We start from the raw sequence: 18,211 nt of genomic DNA on the forward strand, positions 1-18,211 counted from the left end.
CCCAAGGGTCTCCATTTTAAAAACAATGAAGAGAGCAGGGTCCTTGCTCTCTGCCCTGGACATTGACAGCTGACTCACCTGCTCTGAAAGGGGAAGGCCTTGGCATTTCCTCTGTTGTACACCAGAGTTAATTGCTGTTATTATTTTAATTTTGTCCAAGCTTAGGACACGCACCTCCTCAGTGCCTCCCACCTGTCCTTTGTTGCACCTGCATTGCACCTGCATCCCAGGTTCACAGCTATGACTCAGTTCTTGGTGGCTGGGATCTCCCCTTCTCAGCTCCCCCAGCCACACCCTGACCCGAGGGCCCCTGGGAATGGACCTGGGCCGCTTTGGAGATTAGGGGCAGCTCTTGGTGGGGGGCAGGGAGGGCAGCCAGCACACAAGCTCACAATGCAAAGGCAAACACTTGGGGCTGAAGGATTTGGAAATTGAACCCGGCTCAAGAAATGCTTGTGTTTAACATTTGCTGGTAAATCATATTGCCCTTTTATAACATGAGACGATAAACCAACACCATATTCAGTTTCAAAACGGGCTATTGACATTTGCCGATATTGCCTGGTGACAGATGAAGAGAAAAGCCCGTTTGAAGGCCATTCTCAGTGCGCATTGAGCGATTATGAAGTGTTCTTTGGTGTTTCCCTGTTGCCACTCCAGCTCGCCTCCCTGCCTGAGGCTGCTCCCCTGGCTGCCCTTCCACGCCTCCTGCTCCTTGGGGCCTGGCCTCCTGCCTGGGCCTTTCCCAGGGCCCTCAGCCCACAGCGCCCGTCCACTGGGTGGGCGGGGAGATGCTGTTCTGCACTCGCTCCTGCCCTGCTCCTGACCTTGCTGCTGGTCTCCTGAGAACCACTGCTCAGGCCACCACTCAGCTTCCCTGCCTGCCACCGCTGGGGCGCGCCCACTGCCCCTCTGCCTACAAACCACCAGGAGTCCGGTTCCTTCCCGTTCTCGGTGTCCCCCCGACCCTGCCCCAGCTCAGGTTCTCATCATCCCTGGATGGATTCTGACCCTCGCCTCTGCTCTGCATCCCTGGTCCCAGCCAGAGCCATGGCCTGCATCTTCACAGAGCACTGCTCCGAGTCCCTTTCTCCCCCGCGTCCCCAGGGCCAGGCTGATTAGTCTGTATTTGCAAACGTTTTACCGGGGGAAATTCGCGTACACGCACACGAGGAGAGAGAAGAGGAGGAGGAACTCTGTAAACTCATCCCTGCTTCAACGGCCATCACCTCCTGGCCATCCCCTTTCATACCTCCCATATCTAACATAAGGATCCCAACACCGTAACCACCCCTAAAATAAGGAAACAAATCCCGCCTGATCCTCGGTGAGCGATAACATTTTCAGGCGTCTTAGGAGTGTCCTGATGCGTTTTCACTGAGCCAGGATCCAGGATCCTGCACGTTGCGATTGACCTGCCTTCTGCGTCTCTCTTGAACACCGTATTTCCCCTCCCTCACCCTTTCTCTCTTTTTTTGCCCTTGTAATTCATTTGTTGACTGTAAAGCCTTTTCTTTTTTAAATATTTTTTTTATTTATTTTGAGGGGTAGAGTTATATACAGTGAGAGGGAAAGACAGAGAGAAAGGTCTTCCATCCGCTGGTTCATTCCCCAAATGACCACAATGGCCAGAGCTGAGCCAATCCAAAGCCAGGAGCCAGGAGCTTCTTCCAGGTCTCCCATGTTGGGTGCAGGGCCCTGGACTTGGACCATATTCTGCTGCCTTCCCAGGCCACAGCAGAGAGCTGGATTGGAAGTGGAGCAGCCGGGACTAGAACTGGTGTCCATATGGGATTCCCACACTGCAGGCAGAGGATTAACCTACTGTGCCACAGTGCCAGCCCCTGTAAAGCCTCTTCTTAGCCTTATGTTCAGAGCTGAGCCTTACTCCAGTCTCTCCAGTCTTTTTTTTTTTTTTCCCCAAAGATTATTTGAATGTCAGAGTTAGAGAGAGAGGGAGAGAGAGAGATCTATCCACGGGTAAACTCCCCAGATGGCTTCAATAGCCAGTGCTGGGCCAGGCTGAAGCCAGGCACTTCATCCAGGCCTCCCACGTGGGTGCTGGGGCCCAAGGACTTGGGCCATCCTCCGCTGCTTTCCCAAGAGCATTAGCAGGAAACTAGATCAGAAGCAGAGCAGCCAGACCTGAACTGACGCCCTTATGGGATGCCGGCATCAGAGGCAGCAGCTTTACCTGCTACTCCACAGCCCTGGCCCCTCCCAGGCTTATTTCAGGTGACTGTAGCCAGCCCCTTTCTCATCATCTTGAGCTCTTGCTCTCTCAATGTCTCCTGGGTACAATCTGGCGTGTGGAAGCCTGCATGTGTGCAGGCGTGGAGGGCAGGGGGCATGACGGTTGGTGGGGGGATGCAGGCCGGGGGCTCGCTGCCCCCAAGTAGTTTACTTTTCTCGGTCTCCTCTCTGCAAAGCCAAGCGTGAGGCGCTGTGCAACCTGGGTTCGTATTGGTGAATGAGGCTGGTTGGAGTGTTCCTTCCCGGTGGGCTGCGAACTGATGGGAGAATAGGAAGGATGTTTTCACCTGAAAGAGGATGCTCAAGCATGAACAAGGAGTCTGGGAAACTGCCAGTCAGGGCAGGGCATGGTGCTGGGGAGTAGGGCCAAGCCTGCCCAGCTCGCTCGGGCTCCGCATCCCAGAAGGCGACTTAAAGGATCAAGCAACTGGATCCGACATCAGGCAGCCTTAGAGAGCAGCCCCAGCCCGGCTGCAGGAGTCCCTCACGGAGTTCTGCCAGACAGGGCCTTGTTCCTCAGGCTGGCTTTAGAGGGGGCTTGGGTGGGAATCAGGAAGCGAGATTTGCACGCAGAGGTGTGCAGAGCTGAAGTCCGTAAACACGTAAACACGGGTGTGCTGCTGACATAGCTAAGTGCGTGCAGAGAGCTGAGGAGGCCCCAGGACACCTGACTTCATCTCTCAGGAAGCTCACACTGGTGCTGGGGCTCACCTCGGACAGAGGGACAGCTGCCAGGGCTTACAGGTTCCGTTGAGAAGTGGATCCAGGTGGCAGGGAGGAATAAGTCAGCAGCTTTGAATGTAGGAGACGTCGGTGCCCCCAGCAGAAGGGGCTCAAGTGTGTTCCCTGTGGTGCCTGCAGGGCTCCTGCTCCTGCTGTCCTCCAAGGGCTGGAGGCCCAGGGTGAGTGAGGCTGCCCGGGTCAGCCCCTTTGTACCCTGGTTCCAGCAGGTGGAGAAACTCAGACCAAGAATCCTGTCTCATTTCGCATCCTCAGCGAGATAAACAAAAGGCATGCGTTCCTACCCTGTAGTTCAGAGGAGGTGGGGTTCCTGTTTTAGGGATCTGCAGGAGTGCAGAAACAAGGAAACAGTCCTTTCTCTGTAGGCTTCAGAAGATCGGAAGAGAAGTGCCTGGGTGCTGAGCGGGGGTGGTTCGGAGGGCAGCCTTGGCAGGGCAGCCGCTGTGTCGTGCGTTTTCACAGGAAGTCCCGCCCCCATGACACCCCCCAGGCTGCCTGGGTGCTGTGGTGGTGACCGCCGCCTCTGCTTCCCTCCCCAGAGCTGGAACACAGCTGGCATCGGAGAAACCCTCACGGACGACCTGCCCGCCTTCAGCCTCACGCCTCTCGAGTACATCAGCAACGTAAGGGCTGCTCGGTGCTCTCCAGGGTGGCCGTAGAGTTTCAGACCGCACTTTGAGGTTCTAGGGCTACAGCGTTCCAGGCTCTGTGCTGAGTGCTTTCATGTTTAGCTACACAGCAGCAAACGGATCTCCTAGAAGAAATTGTGGGTTAGAGAGTATCGCTGGTTAAGGAGAACAGAGTGAGCCCTGTGGAGGCCTTCCTGCCTTCCCAGCACCCCTGGGAACTGAGTCTCCCGGACCACCTGCGCGTGGCCTTTCCTTGCATTCCTTCCAGCGGGTGCCCCTGAGTGCCAGGCTCTGAAATCTCACACGGTGTCGTCTGCCTTGTGCCTTCACCCGAGAACCCAAGCCCTGTGTGCCTCCGTTGTGGAGCTATCAGGGAATTTTTGTAAAAAATATTTATTTATTTATTTATTTATTTGAGAGGTAGAGTTACAGACAGTGAGAGGGAGAAACAGAGAGAGAGGTCTTCCCTCCGTTGTTTCACTCCCCAAATGGCCGCAATGGCCAGAGCTGCGCAGATCCAAAGCCAGGAGCCGGGTGCTTCTTCCATAACGTTCATCTCATGGATACTTAACTCTATCAGCCAAAGTCAGAATAGGGTCTTCTCAGTGTGGCTCCATGCACATGTACCCGGGAGCAGAGCCCTCTCCCGGTGTGGAGGCCAGAAGTTAATGCAGACTCCAAAGTCTGCCCAGACCCGAGAGCTCCGAGGTGATCCAGCCCCGTTTCCACTTACTGTGCCCTGGCTGTGGTCGGGCTAAACATCCCACGGCCCACAGTGCTGCCAGAAAGTTATTAGCTTGAGCTCCCTCTAATCAGGTATCCAGCCAGTTACAGGAAATTAAATTGGAATTTCTTTTTCTTTCATTTGCTTAGTATAGTCTTTCACTCAGAGTAGGCACATGACAACTTATCTGACTTCAAAAAGATTATGGAAAATGGAATTAAAAGAAATTTATTTGGGTACGAAATATTTTTAAATCTCTTGCCTAGTTTTTTCATGATACACATTTTCTGTGAACTTTTTGATGTACTCTGGTATAATTTACAAACTACTATTGATTTTTTTTAAAAGATTTATTTATTTATTTATTTGAAAGGTGGAGTTACAGAGAGGCAGAGGCAGAGAGAGGTCTTCTGACCCATTCCCCAAATAGCCTCAGTGGCCGGAGCTGGGCCGGTCTGATGCCAGAAGCTTCATCTGGGTCTCCCACATGGGTGTATGGACCCGAGGAGTTGGGCCATCTTCTACTGCTTTCTCAGGCCATAGCAGAGAGCTGGATCAGAAGTGGAGCAGCCAGGACCTGAACCGGCTCCCATATGGGATGCCAGCACTATGGCGCAGCGGGTTAATGCCCTGGCCTAAAGCGCCAGCATCCCATATGGGCACCGGTTCGAGACCTGGCTGCCCCACTTCTGATCCAGCTGCCTTCTATGGCCTAGGAAAGCAGTAGAACATGGCCTGGGTCCTTGGCTCCTGGCTCCTGGCTTTGGATTAGCACAGCTCCGGCCGTTGCGGCCATCTGGGGATTAAACCATCGGATGGAAGACCTCTCTCTCTCTCTCTCTCTCTTTCTCTCTCTCTCTCTGCCTTTCCTCACTCTGTGTAACTGTGACTTTCAAATAAATAAATCTTTAAAAAAAAGAAATTATTAATTAAAAAAAATTTTTTTGAAAATTTATTTGAAAGGCAGAATTACAGAAAGAGGGAGAGAGAGAGAGATCTTCCATTCACTGGTTCAACCCCCAAATGGCTACAATGGCTGAGACTTGGCCAGGCCAAAGCTAGGAGCCAGGAGCTTCATCTGAGTCTCCCACGTGGATGTTGGGGCCCAAAGACTTGGGCCACCTTCTGCTGCTTTCCCAGGCACATTAGCAGGGAACTGGATCGAAGTGGAGCAGCTGGGAGTCAAACTGGTGCCCATATGGGATGCTGCCGTCACAGGTGGAGGCTTAACCTCCTATGCCACCGTGCCAGCCCCTACCACTGATACTTTTTTGGCCTCAGCATTAGCACACACTGGCAAGGTCAGACCTGGGGCTGCCCAGGCCTGGCAGTTTTGTGTCTCTGGAGTTTGTGCCTTTGCAGGTGGGGCCACGTGAGGTAACGGCCTGTGTGCATCAGTCTCGGGCTAAAAGCACTTCCTTTTGTTTCAGATCGGGCAGTACATCATGTCTCTGCCCCTGAACCTTGAGCCGTTCGTGACCCAGGAGGACTCTGCCTTGGAGCTGGCCCTGCACGCCGGAAAGCTTCCGTTTCCCCCCGAGCAAGGTGAGCAAGGACCAGGGCGCCACCCCTGCTCCTCCAGGAGCTGTGCGCACAAGGCAGGATTTGGGTGCTCATGTCAGGACCCTCGCCCTTCAGCACGCCTGCATTGCTCACGAGAACTAGGGGTGGAGGGAGGCTAGGGCCCACCCATTGCACCCTCAGAATTCTGGCCAGGCTGGATTAGAGAAAGGACCGGCCTGGCCTTGTTTCACCATATGCAGAGCATCCCTGGGGGGCAGCGGCTCCTTCAGGGAGCTCCAGAGTCCCTCAGTGGGGAGGCAGTGAGCAGAGGGCCCAGCACCTCCACTCAGTGGTGGTGGAAGTGAACTCACAGGGCAGGGTCCCCCCGAGCACCCAGGGGGCCCCGCGAGGTGAAAAGTGACACCTTCCAAGAATGGGTTTCCTTGTTAGGTCAAGCATCAGCTGTTCAGTAGAGAAGTGGCATTTCTTGTCCAGCTGCCTCTGGCTGTCCCTTGCCCCCAGCTCCCCAAGGCTTCTGAATCTCTCAGCTGACAAGGCAAACATACAATAAGTTAAATATTTCCTTGTTCTTGTTCTCTGGGCCTGACAGATCTGAACAGGGACCATATGCTTGCCGAGCAAGAATCATCTTGATTGCTAGTACACTGGGCTGTGTAAGTCCTCCGCTGAAAGGTAGCAAAAAAAAAAAAAAAAAAAAAAAATCATCACTTAGTAAGAGGAACAGAAGGAGTAACCACGTGCATCACAAGGTTACAGGTCAAGGGTTGCTGGAAGGTTTCCCACACAAATCCAGATACGGAGAACGCAACACAACTGCATGACTGATCAATGAAGTGCAGTTCAAATCAGAAGATAGTCAGTGGGATCTGAGTGATCCTTTGATGCTGCCAACGTTGCAGGGGGAGCCTGTGATGGCCAGGCGCCCGTCACGGTGCACACAGCGCCGAGATGCACGAGAGGACCTGCCAGACACCTGAGGCTCCAGATGCACACTGGTGTGGAGAAAACCCCCTCCCCCTCCCGTAGGCAGATCGAAAGGAACAGTTGGGGAGAATCAACGAGGACTCGGATTGGGATACTTGACTTAACCTACACATTAGCGGAGAGTAGACATTGCTGTCAGTGCCATTTGTAGAAGTGGTACAAATAAAAGCTCCATCTGTTTCTTAGGATCAGAGAAGGATACTCAGGATATTATTTTTTGGAAGAATACTATTTGTAGCTCAAGTTTAAAATGTGAAGCTCGCTAAACTAAAATATGTTCGAATACTGATAAACAGTGAAGGGTAGGGCAGGGAAGACACTTTAAAATGGAAGAAGCCGTCAAAATACTGAAAGGCAGGTGATAACCTGGAAGAAACAGCAACATACATGACCAGCGGTGGTGAATACAAGTGCTCTTGTCTTATAAAATGTCTTGCAGACATTGTAAGAAAAAGGCAAACATCCCACAGGAAAATAATTCAGTTACACAAAGGCATTCAAATAGCCTAAAAACATAGGAAGACACATTTAACTTCATTAATCCTCTAATCACTGCAAATGAAAATATATACCATTTGATAACCTCTCGGACTGTGTGTGCATGTGTGTGTGTGTGTGCGTGTGTGTGTGTGTGTGTGAATGTTGACACATAATGTTGGCAAGCATGCAGGATACAACTTGATTGTACATTTGGATTTGTCAGGGTTCTTGACGTAAGATCAGGAGCCTTAAAGCTACACACACCTTTTAGGTCAGGAGCTTGCTGGTAGATAGCCACATTAATAAAATAATCATGAATGTAACTCTATAAATGTTCACCCCAACGTTGTTTATAAAAGCAAAACATTGGAGAAAATGTGAGAAACTGTAGATATTGTTACATCTAAAAGATATTATTAAACAAAATCAGAATATCCATATAGCGACATGTTGGACAGCTGTTACAATGATACAAAGAATATTCAGTGGAACCACAGCTGTGGCGCAGTGGGTAAAGCCGCTGATGCAACACCAGCATCCCATGTGGACGCTGGCTTGAGTCCCAGCTGCCCCGCTTCTGATCCAGCTGCCTGCTAATGCGCCTGGGAAAGCAGTAGAGGACGGCTCAAGTCCTTAGGCCTCTGCATCCACGTGGGAGACCCAAATGAAGCTCCTTGCTCCTGGCTTTGGCCTGACCCAGTCCTGGCCAGGGGGACCATTTGAGGAGTGAACCAGTGGATGGACGATCTCTTTGTCTCTCTCTCTCTCTCTTTATAACTCTGCCTTTCAAAGAAATAAATCTTTTTTTTTTTTTAAAAGAACATTTAGTGACTAGGAAAGATGCGTAGTAGGTGTGAGGCACATAGCTGTGGTGTGATTCCGTTTGAAGAACTGGTGTGAATACAGATGTGAGAAGGAACGACTCAGGGCTTCCCTCCACCTCTAAATGCCCACACCCACTTCATTGTGGCTTGGCGTCTGGACAGAGTGGTGGCGTGCATGTCCTTCGTCTGTCTGTTTTTACTCCTAGTTGTAGATCCTGGAACCTCTTCCATCTGGGCCCCCACATACATTTAGGAGGCTCTTCCTAGTGACATGGTTATAACCCCGAACCAGAAGCAACCCAAATGCCACTCAGCTGTAGCATGGATGCATATGTTAGGATGTAGTCGTGCAAGGAAATATTAAATGTGGATCAACCACGGCTTCCCATAATGACATGGGAGAGACTCACAGTCAGACTGTCGAGTGAAATCACAGATTCCCTGCCACCTGCCAAAGCGAGACGGCACGCTGGGGCACATGCACGGGGAGAGGCTGCCGGGCAGGCAGGGGAGGCGGGGGGAGGGGGAAGGGGGGCTGTGCTGCGTGTGCTTGGAGGGCACAAGGACGTGTCCAGGTACTGACAGGGTCGTCCGGGCACTGGCGGGGTCGTCCGGGCACTGGCGGGGTCATGCAGGCACTGGCGGGGTTGTCCGGACACTGGCGGGGTCTTCCGGGCACTGGCGGGGTCCTTGTTCTTGCCCAGGGAGGGTAGCAGGGCTGTTAGGTTCTGCCGTGTGTGGAGGGGCTTTGAGGAGTGTGTGGCAGATGCATGCTGTAGGCAGACTGTGCATGCATTTCAGAACTTCTCCAAATAAGCTTCCTTTTGAATTCCACTTCCCCCTTCCTACGATGCATCTCATGAGGCAAAGAAGGCAGCCGAAGAGCAGTCCGTGCTGCTGGGAGAGCAAAGCGGAAAAGGCTTCCCAGGGCAGCGCTCGCAGCTGTCTCCGCCCACCCACCCTTCCGGCTGCAGCAGCCCCTGCTCCAGGGTCGCTTCTAGACACCCACGTGCTGTGGCGAGCGGGCCCGCGGCAGAGGGCTTGGTAATAGCACAGAATTCAGAACCAGCCAGATGCTCGCGTCTACTTACTTGGAAAGCAGTTAAATGAGTTGTGATGGATCTGCATCATCAATTTTCTCCTTTTTTTCAAAAAAAAAAAAAAAAAAGAGAGATTTACTTATTTCCATTTCCTTACTTGAAAGAGGGAGAGCAGAGGGATCTGCCAAGGCCAGGAGCCCGGGACTCCATCCAGGTCTCCCTCATGGCTGCAGGGGCCCAAGCACTCGAGCCATCCACGGCTGCTTTCCCAGGCTCACTAGCAGGGAGCTGGATCCAAAGCAGAGCAGCTGGGACTCGAACTGGCAGTCTGATGTGGGTGCTGGTGTTACAAAGCAGTGGCTTAACCCGATGTGCCGCAGGGCTGGCCCCGTGCCACTTCTCTTGATAAGAAATGAGAACTATTTTTATCTGTAGCTAAGATCTTCAAAAACATTCATGAAAAAGAGCAGAATGCAAAGCAATATATGATAATCTTTTTTTTTTTTTTTTTTTTGACAGAGTGGGCAGTGAGAGAGAGAGAAAGGTCTTCCTTTTGCCATTCGTTCACCCTCCAATGGCCGCCGCGGCTGGTGCGCTGCGGCTGGCGCACCGCGCTGATCCGATGGCAGGAGCCAGGTGCTTCTCCTGGTTTCCCATGGGGTGCAGGGCCCAAGCACCTGGGCCATCCTCCACTGCACTCCCTAGCCACAGCAGAGAGCTGGCCTGGAAGAGGGGCAACCAGGACAGAATCCGGCGCCCCGACCGGGACTAGAACCCAGTGTGCCGGCGCCGCAAGGCGGAGGATTAGCCTCGTGAGCTGCGGCGCCGGCTAATATACGATAATCTTTATGCTTTGAATAATCCCAACTCGTACACTCTCTAGGTACACAGGCATGCGAAAGCACTGAAACGTTTTCCAGCTTGGTATGTGTGGGGCAATACGTACCAAGCTGGTCACAGTGGTCCGCTCTGGGCAAGAGTTTTAGAATTTTATTTATTAGAGAGACAGAGAGACGTCCCACCCCATCCACTGGTTCAGGTGCCCAGGTTGGCCAGGGCTATGCCCAGAGCTAGAGCCCAGAGCCAGGAACTCCGTCCAAGTCTCCCACACGGGTAGCTGGAGTTACCACCACTGCCTGCCAGGGCCTGGTGGGCAGACAGCCGCAGTCAGGACCTGAGGACTGCACTTGGGCACTCGGTGTGGGACCCTGGAGGCTTCACCAGGCAAGACGCCCACCCTGCCAGTCACTCTGCTTTCCATTATACTTCTATATTGCCAGGATGTTTTTAATAATAATATATCTCCCTCTTTCAAAAATATATGTACACCAAAAGGTGGAACATGGTTATTGAAGGGCTGTGAGGTTATGCGAATGATTTTGATTTTAATATGTTTGCTAATGTACTTTTTAGATGAAAAAAATTTAAACCTTTTTTCATAGGAATTTTCACATACATCCCCAGTACACACCTAGTACACACCCGGTACACACCCAGTACACACCCCAGGTACTCAGCTTCAAGAATGGCTTCTTTATATTCCTCTTGCCATTTTTGCTTGAGTATTTAATCAGCTCTCAGGTATCGTGTTATTTCCTTCAGAGATACTTCATTGTGCATTTTTTAAAAGATTTATTTATTGGAAAGGCAGTGTTCTAGAAGGGGAGACACACACACACACACACACACACACACACAATCTTCCATCCACCGGTTTATTCTCCAAGTGGCTACAACATCGGCACTGCACCAGGACAAAACCAGGAGCCTGGAACTCCAGCCAGGTCTCCCATGTGGACGCAGGGGCCCAGGCACTTGGGCCATCTTCCGCTGCTTTCCCAGGCCATTAGCAGGGAGCTGGATTGGAAGTGGAGCAGCCAGGACTGGAACAGGCACTCGTGGGATGCCAGTATCACAGGTGATGGCTTAACCCGATGCACCACAATGCCGGCCCCTACGTATTTCTTAATGAGAAAGATGAAATGCTGGTTTAACGTCTTTGGCAAGAAAACTGTTACAAAACATCAGGAAGAAGATAGCTTCTTGTTCCACTAAGCCTGCCTCGATACAAGGAACATGGAATTGTTTGTACTCATTCATCTACGCGTTTGTCCACTCACATAACTTGTGATTACCAGTGACTGACTACGTGCTAGGCACCGGGTTGGACATTATTAAGATGGCCCAACCACGGAGTCAGGCCAGAGCATGGTTGAAAGCATAGTAAGAGGAGGCCAATCTGGGAGTTTCCTTCCTCCCACCCCCAACATTTTGTGAGAAGTTTCAAACATACATCAAATTAGAAAGAACTATACAGCGAACATCCGTATATGATCTGGTGATTTCTAGCATTTTAATATTGCAAGTCTCAAGAAGCAGATGATGAACAACCAGTAAGAACTCTTAGGCTTAGGTAAATGGCTCCTTCTGCTGTTTGAAAATATTTAATTAATTAATTAGAGAGACAGAGCTCCCATCCGCTGGTTCACTCCCCAGATGGCTGCAGTAGCCAGAGCTGGCCGATCTAGAGCCAGGAGCCAGGAGCTTCTTCCTGGCCTCCCTCATGAGTCCAGAGGCCCAGGGTCTTGAGCCATCTTCTGCTGCTTTCCCAGGCTTTTTAGCAGGGAGCTAGATCGGAAGTGGAGCAGCCGGGACTTGAACTGGCATCCATATGGGGTGCCAGCACTGCACTGGTGCCGGCACTGCAGCACCAGTACCCCCAAATGGCTTTTTCTACATAGAGGTTTAAAAAAACAAACAAAAACTTTGCAGTGTTTCTCCTACAAGGAAATAGACCTTTGAGAAAGTCAGAGTGTTCTAGGCCTGTCTCACACACAGTGAGTTACAGCAGAGCCTTTGGCAGGCGAGCTCTTGACTGTGACCCTGGCCTGGTCCTCGTCTTGGGTACAGAAACCCACACTTGGCCGGGAGTCCCTTGACGGCAGCCAGCAGCTGCCGTGGAGCTGATTGTGGGTCAAGGAAGAATGTGCTGTGGCGTGGAGGAGGCCCACCCACCCACTGTGGGCCTGGGCTAGGGGCGGGCGGGGGCAGACCCGCGCTGACCCTGCTGCTGCACACGGGACGCGGGACACCCCACCAGGTGTCCAGGCGGAAGCGTCAGCCCCACCAGGAATTGTGTGCAGAAATCCTTCCCTGCCCCTGGGGGCTGGAGTCACTCAGCCTCACCTGATTGCTTCCTTTTTTGCATCCTTGTCCGACTCGGCAGTGCCCCATGACCTAGGATTGCATTGGTCCCCATTTCCTGTGTTTCCTTCCTGGCGTGCTGTGGGCGGGGTCGCCCGGCCGGCTGATGTTTCCCCGAGCAGGTGCAGTTTCTTGGGTGACCCTCTTTCCCCTTCCAGGCGATGACCTGCCCGAGCTGGACAACATGGCCGACAACTGGCTGGGCTCCATCGCCAGGGCCACCATGGAGACCTACTGTGACGCCATCCTGCAGATCCCGGAGCTGACCCCGCACTCCACCAAGCAGCTGGCCACCGACATGGGTGCGTCCCCGCGGGGTGGGAGCCGCTGTCCCTTCCCTCCGTCCGCCCCTCGCCCCTCGCCCTGCAGGACTCTTGTCCCGAGTCCTCTCTGCACTTCAGCTCTGGGTTTGGTTGTGAAGCTGGCTGGGAAGGCAGACTCGCCAGGCCCCACCCCCACACCGTCTGACTTAGCGCACACAGCGAAGCCCCGACGTGTGCAGTTTGAAAACCATCCTAGGGGATTCTGATCATTGAGGAGTGTTCAGTGAAGTGAGTCACGCAGCCTGGCTTCTGCTCCATTGATAGAATAATTACTAAGTAACATTTATTAAGCTACTACCAGCATACCAGGCATGCCAGGCGCAAAACCACAGGCTGTCCGTGCCCGTCATCTTGGGCAAGCCCACACTCCCCCAGGAGGCAGCTGCTACGTCCCTGTCCTGCTGGTCAGAAAGTGAGGCACAGAACCGTTGCATGACAAGGCCGTGGAGCAAAGGCCACCACCGGTCTCCACCAGAGCACTGTCCTGCCTCTTGGTCAGAGGGCTGGGCCCCCTGCTCCACCTGGCGCCAATGCTGAAGGGCTCGGAGCGTGGGGGAGCTGCTGGCACGTGGCAGGGGAGACTCCCAGACTCTGTTCTTGCACTGACTTGTCTGCGTGCTGCCCAAGGCAGCTCTTACGGTGGTCAGGAGAGAGGGTGGGGGAAGCCTGCTGCCCTGCCTTCCCGACCCCCCCTAGCTTCATAGTCAGCCCCGAGCAATTAGCAGGGGGCCATTTCTCAGGGCCCAGCGTTCAGAGATGAGAGATGAGGACATTCACAGGCTCATCTGTGTTTCCTGTTAGGGCAGGCAGGCAGGAGCGCTGGGGAGAAAAGCGACCAGGCTGGAGGGTGACCTGTGGCTTGGGCAGTTGTCCGTGCTGCGCCTCCCTCCCTGGCGAGCTCCCCTCACTCAGCGCTGATTGGGCGCCTGCTGTATGCCGGGGGTAGTGCTGGGGTGGGATAGATCAAGGGCTCAGCCAGGGCCTTCCTTATGGGGCTTGTGAAGGGCAGGGCAGGTGAGGCGGGTGCGTGACACCACCAGGGCGGGAGGGAGGCCACAGAGCGGTGAGGTCTGTGGCCGACTTGCAAGATGGTCAGATTAGACACCAGCATGGACGTAACGGAAACCACTGCTGGCCAAACCAGAACGTCACCGGCGACTGGGGGCTCCCATTTCCGCCTCCTGGCCTGCGGTCGAGTGCAGCTCGTGGGTCTGGGCTGACCAGCTGCAGCCAGTTTCCTCTGCCAGCAGCGCCCAGCTTGCCTGGCGGCTAGAATCCCTGTGGCTGCTCTTAGAAAGACAGGACCCTAGCCGGCACCGCGGCTCAGTAGGCTAATCCTCTGCCTAGTGGTGCTGGCACACCGGGTTCTAGTCCCGGTCGGGGCGCCGGATTCTGTCCCGGTTGCCCCTCTTCCAGGCCAGCTCTCTGCTGTGGCCCGGGAGGGCAGTGGAGGATGGCCCAAGTGCTTGGGCCCTGCACCCCATGGGAGACCAGGAGAAGTACCTGGCTCCTGCCATTGGATCAGCGTGGTGCGCCGGCCGCAGCGCGCCAGCTGCAGCGGCCATTGGAGGGTGAACCAATGGCAAAGGAAGACCTTTCTCTCTGTCTCTCTCTCTCACTGTACACTCTGCCTGTAAAAAAAAAAAAAGAAAAAGGATCCCGCCCTGGAGACCCCCGTCCACTTGGACTGGGCTCCGAGCTCTGTATTTAGTGAGTGGCCGGGGGTGCTGTGGGAAGCCTGCGACACTGGCTGCCACTGCCCGGCGTGTTCCTGACAGGAGCCTTTGGAAGCTGCTCACACAAGCTTCCTGCTCTCCAGTGGTCAGGCAGGGGGGCCCTGGGAACCCGGGGGCCCTGGCCTGGAGCCTCCTGGAAGGGCGCGTGTGCATCTTTGTGTATTCACATATGCATACGTGTGCACGTCTGTGTCTGTGTATGCGTGCGTGTGTTGGTAAAGGTGGGAGCAGTCATCGCTGCTAGTTCTTTATCTGAATTTCTGCACTCAGGCCAAGCTCACGGTCTGGGACGACCCTGTTGGAAGAACCCTCTGAGTGCAGGCCACCTGCCGAGGGCAGAGTGGGCGCCCGGCACTCAGGGTCTTGGGGGCAGAGGGCAGAGTGGGCACCCAGCACTCGGGGACTTGGGGGCCGAGAGCAGAGTGGGCACCCAGCACTTGGGGACTTGGGCGCAGAGGGCAGAGTGGGCGCCCAGCACTCGGAGTCTTGGGGGCAGAGGGCAGAGTGGGCGCCCGGCACTCGGGGACTTGGGGGACTTCTCTGCTTATTCCCCGGGGTGGGGGGCGGCTCTGGGGCTCTGCCCTGCCTGATGCGGTATCCGTGCCCTCCCGCCACCTGCAGACTACCTGATCAACGTGATGGACGCCCTGGGCCTGCAGCCCTCCCGCACCCTGCAGAACATCGTGACGCTGCTGAAGAGCAAGCCCGAGGACTACAGGCAGGCCAGCAAGGGCCTGCCCCGCCGCCTCGCCGCCACTGTGGCCGCCATGCGGGGCGTGACCTACTGAGGAAGCCACTCGGGCGCTGATGCCGCCGACGCGTCTCCCAGGAACTGGGTAGAGTGTGTCGCAGGGAGACTTGGTCCCTGTAGATCATTGCACAAAGACTGTAAAGTAGAGGTATACTATTTATTAGGCAGGACTTTTCAGCCCCCCCCCCCCCCCCGCCAAGTGATCTGACCTTAAGAATGGGATGAGTACAGCGAAGTGAAAGATGTCCATCCCCTTCCTCCTTGCATGAACACTTGAGCACCTCCCGCAGCCCTCCTGTGGCTCCCACGGGGTGGGAGGTGGCATTGAACGGGGGTGTGGGCGACCCCAAGACCTGGAGGTTGAGCAGTGGGGACCAAGGTCCCTGGGGGAAGAGGAAGAGGGGCCCAAGTCCGAGGGGGCCTCGCAGGCCAGGGTAAGGATTACGGCTTTCACATCCCCCTTTGTAAAAAATTTATAAGATGATGTGAATTTCACCCATTTTTGTTTTGTTAACAGCGTAATGGATGACATAACTTGAATGACTTAAAGGAATATGGATTAATTTTTTTAAAAGATTTATTTATTTATTTTAAAGTCAGAGTTACACAGAGAGAGAAGGAGAGGCAGAGAGAGAGAGAGAGGGAGAGAGAGAGAGAGAGGTCTTCCATCCATTGGTTCACTCTCCAATTGGCCACAACAGCCGGAGCTGTGCCAATCCGAAGCCAGGAACCAGGAGCTTCCTCCAGGTCTCCCACACGGGTGCAGGGGCCCAAGGACTTTGGCCATCTTCCACTGCTTGCCCAGGTGCATTAGCAGAGAGCTGGATCAGAAGTGGAACAGCTGGGACATGAACCAGCGTCCATATGGGATGCCAGTACCGCAAGCGGCAGCTTTATCTGCTACGCCACAGCACCAGCCCCCGGATTGATTTTTCTCAGTAAGCAGACGTCACAGGGCAGGGGCTGCGGGCACTGATGGAGTCAGGGGCAGAACCGAGCCCTTGGTGACCATTGCTGCTTTCCTTCCTGCTGGGTGCTCGGTAACACAAGCATCTCGTCTACACTCAGGGCAGAAGCCGGCGGCTGGGGGGGACGCAAGAGCCACGATCCTGCCCTTTCTGCCGGCAAGTGGGACCTGTCCTGGAGGCGCCCCCCGGGCCATCTCTGGGTCTCAGGGTGCCCCTCAGCTTCACGGGGGGCCACGGGGAGCAGGGAACAGTGTGCCCCAGCCTTGCACACACTTGGATCGGTGAGGCTGCCCCCGGTGTGCTGGCCTCTGCACCAGACACCGCTGCCGTCTGCCTGCCCAGCTCTGATACCCAGCAAATGCCTGCAGCTACTGCCCGAGGGCCCAAGTGCACTCCGGTCGAGAAACCCTGGCTGAGATGGCTCAGGACCGACCGGGCCTGGCTGACTGCAGCCCTGAGCGCAGGTGGGTTTCTGTTACCCACAAAGAAGCGGGTGGCCTCTCATCTGTCACAGGCACCCCTTCCTGGACGCGCCACGGCCTTGGGAGCTGGGGACGCCATCCCCGGCTCAGAGAGCTTTAGGGACTTGGCCTGGGGTCACTCACCTGCCACGCGGCCAGGCTGTGGTTCAGATGGAGCCTGGTAGCCGTGGCGTCCGTGTGCCTGACCCACCGCCAGGCAGCGCTCCTCGTGCAGGCTGCGGGGGGTTACCTAATCCCGGGGGGGTGGGGCAGCCGGCTCGTGCTGGCCCTCAGAATAATATTTTGGTTTCTCCTGTGGTCGGTCACACGCTGTCCCTGGCAGGAGTCAAGCCTGGCTCGCGCTCTGAAGCAGCAAGAGCTGGAAACCTCAGAGGTGAAGCAGGCAGCTCCCATGTGGGGACTGCAGGGGCTTCTGCACACACGCACACACACACACACCCCGCTGTGTGACATTGGGACAGCTGCTTCACCTCTCTGAGCCTCCTTCCCCTACTCTGAAAGCCAGGGTCGTAACAGCACCCGGATGTCATTTTCTGGGCAGTTGGGGTCCCTGCCACCCCTCAAGAGTTCTGAAGGGGTCCCCAAGTAGTTCCAGGGCAGCACAGAGCCTGTCTTCAGTGTGGTGGGGCCGTTCTGTCCCGGACCTGCCCTCACTGTTGCCCAAGTACAAGCTGATGCCTGCCCCCTTCCCATCAGCCTGCCCCTGCCTCACTTGCATACGGGCAGCTCCAGAGCATCTGCGAGCAGGGGTCAGGAGGGGCCGCCCTCTGTGGACTCCCACAGCCAGGCCACAGCGCCTCTCCTGGGGTCAGGGGGCCGCCCTCCATGGACTCCCCTAGTGGAGCCACTGAGCCTCACCTGAGGTCAGTGAGGCCACCCTCCACTCACTCCCTATCTCCCACCCCCGGCACAGTGATGCACTCAGTGTGTCCCAGCCTGACCCATAGGAGCCTCAACTTTGGGCTTCTCCCAGGACCATGAAGGAAGATGTCCCGCACCCCATCCCGGGGGTGGGGGGTTGCTGCTGGGCCAAGGGCACGGATCTGGAACTGCGGGTGGAAAGCAGTGTCTGGAACGAGCAGTCCACGGAGAGAACTTGTTCAAGAGGGTCCTCAATGCAGAAACAGCAGGCCCGAGGGTGCTCTGCACGCAACCAGGCCTGAACTCCTGGGCTGCTGCGGCAGGAGCTCATCTTTCCTTTGCAGCTGACGCCGGCCTAAGGAGCTGATGGAGCCGTCCGCCCCATGGCATCAGACAGAATGCAGTATCGTGAAAGCCCTGGGCTCTTTTTTTTTTTTTTTTTTTTTTTTTTTTTAAAGACTTATTTATTTATCTGAAAGTCAGAGTTACACAGAGAGAAGGAGAGGCAGAAAGAGAGAGAGAGAGGTCTTCCCTCCGCTGGTTCACTCCCCAGTTGGCCGCAATGGCCAGAGCTGCATCGACCTGAAGCCAGGAGCCAGGAGCTTCTTCCAGGTCTCCCATGCGGGTACAGGGGTCCAAGGACTTGGGCACTGCTTTCGAGCCCAGCCCTTGTAAGGAACTGGTATT

At 54.8% G+C, this 18,211-nt stretch overlaps 1 protein-coding gene across 1 annotated transcript in view; it reads left to right on the forward strand.

Annotated features, from left to right (window-relative positions):
• The window catches only part of COG7 (component of oligomeric golgi complex 7), a 68,529-nt gene extending 52,742 nt beyond the window's left edge, over positions 1–15,787 (forward strand). The window contains exons 14-17 of the mRNA XM_002711845.5: positions 3,534–3,617; positions 5,778–5,892; positions 12,562–12,705; positions 15,084–15,787. Coding sequence (XP_002711891.5) covers positions 3,534–3,617; positions 5,778–5,892; positions 12,562–12,705; positions 15,084–15,250 — 510 coding nt within the window. The 3' untranslated portion in view covers positions 15,251–15,787. The remainder of the gene's footprint in view (positions 1–3,533; positions 3,618–5,777; positions 5,893–12,561; positions 12,706–15,083) is intronic.
• Positions 15,788–18,211: the final 2,424 nt, after the last annotated feature.

The sequence above is a fragment of the Oryctolagus cuniculus genome, chromosome 19 (assembly GCF_964237555.1).
Source record: "Oryctolagus cuniculus chromosome 19, mOryCun1.1, whole genome shotgun sequence".
In the NCBI taxonomy this organism is placed as follows: Eukaryota; Metazoa; Chordata; class Mammalia; order Lagomorpha; family Leporidae; genus Oryctolagus; species Oryctolagus cuniculus.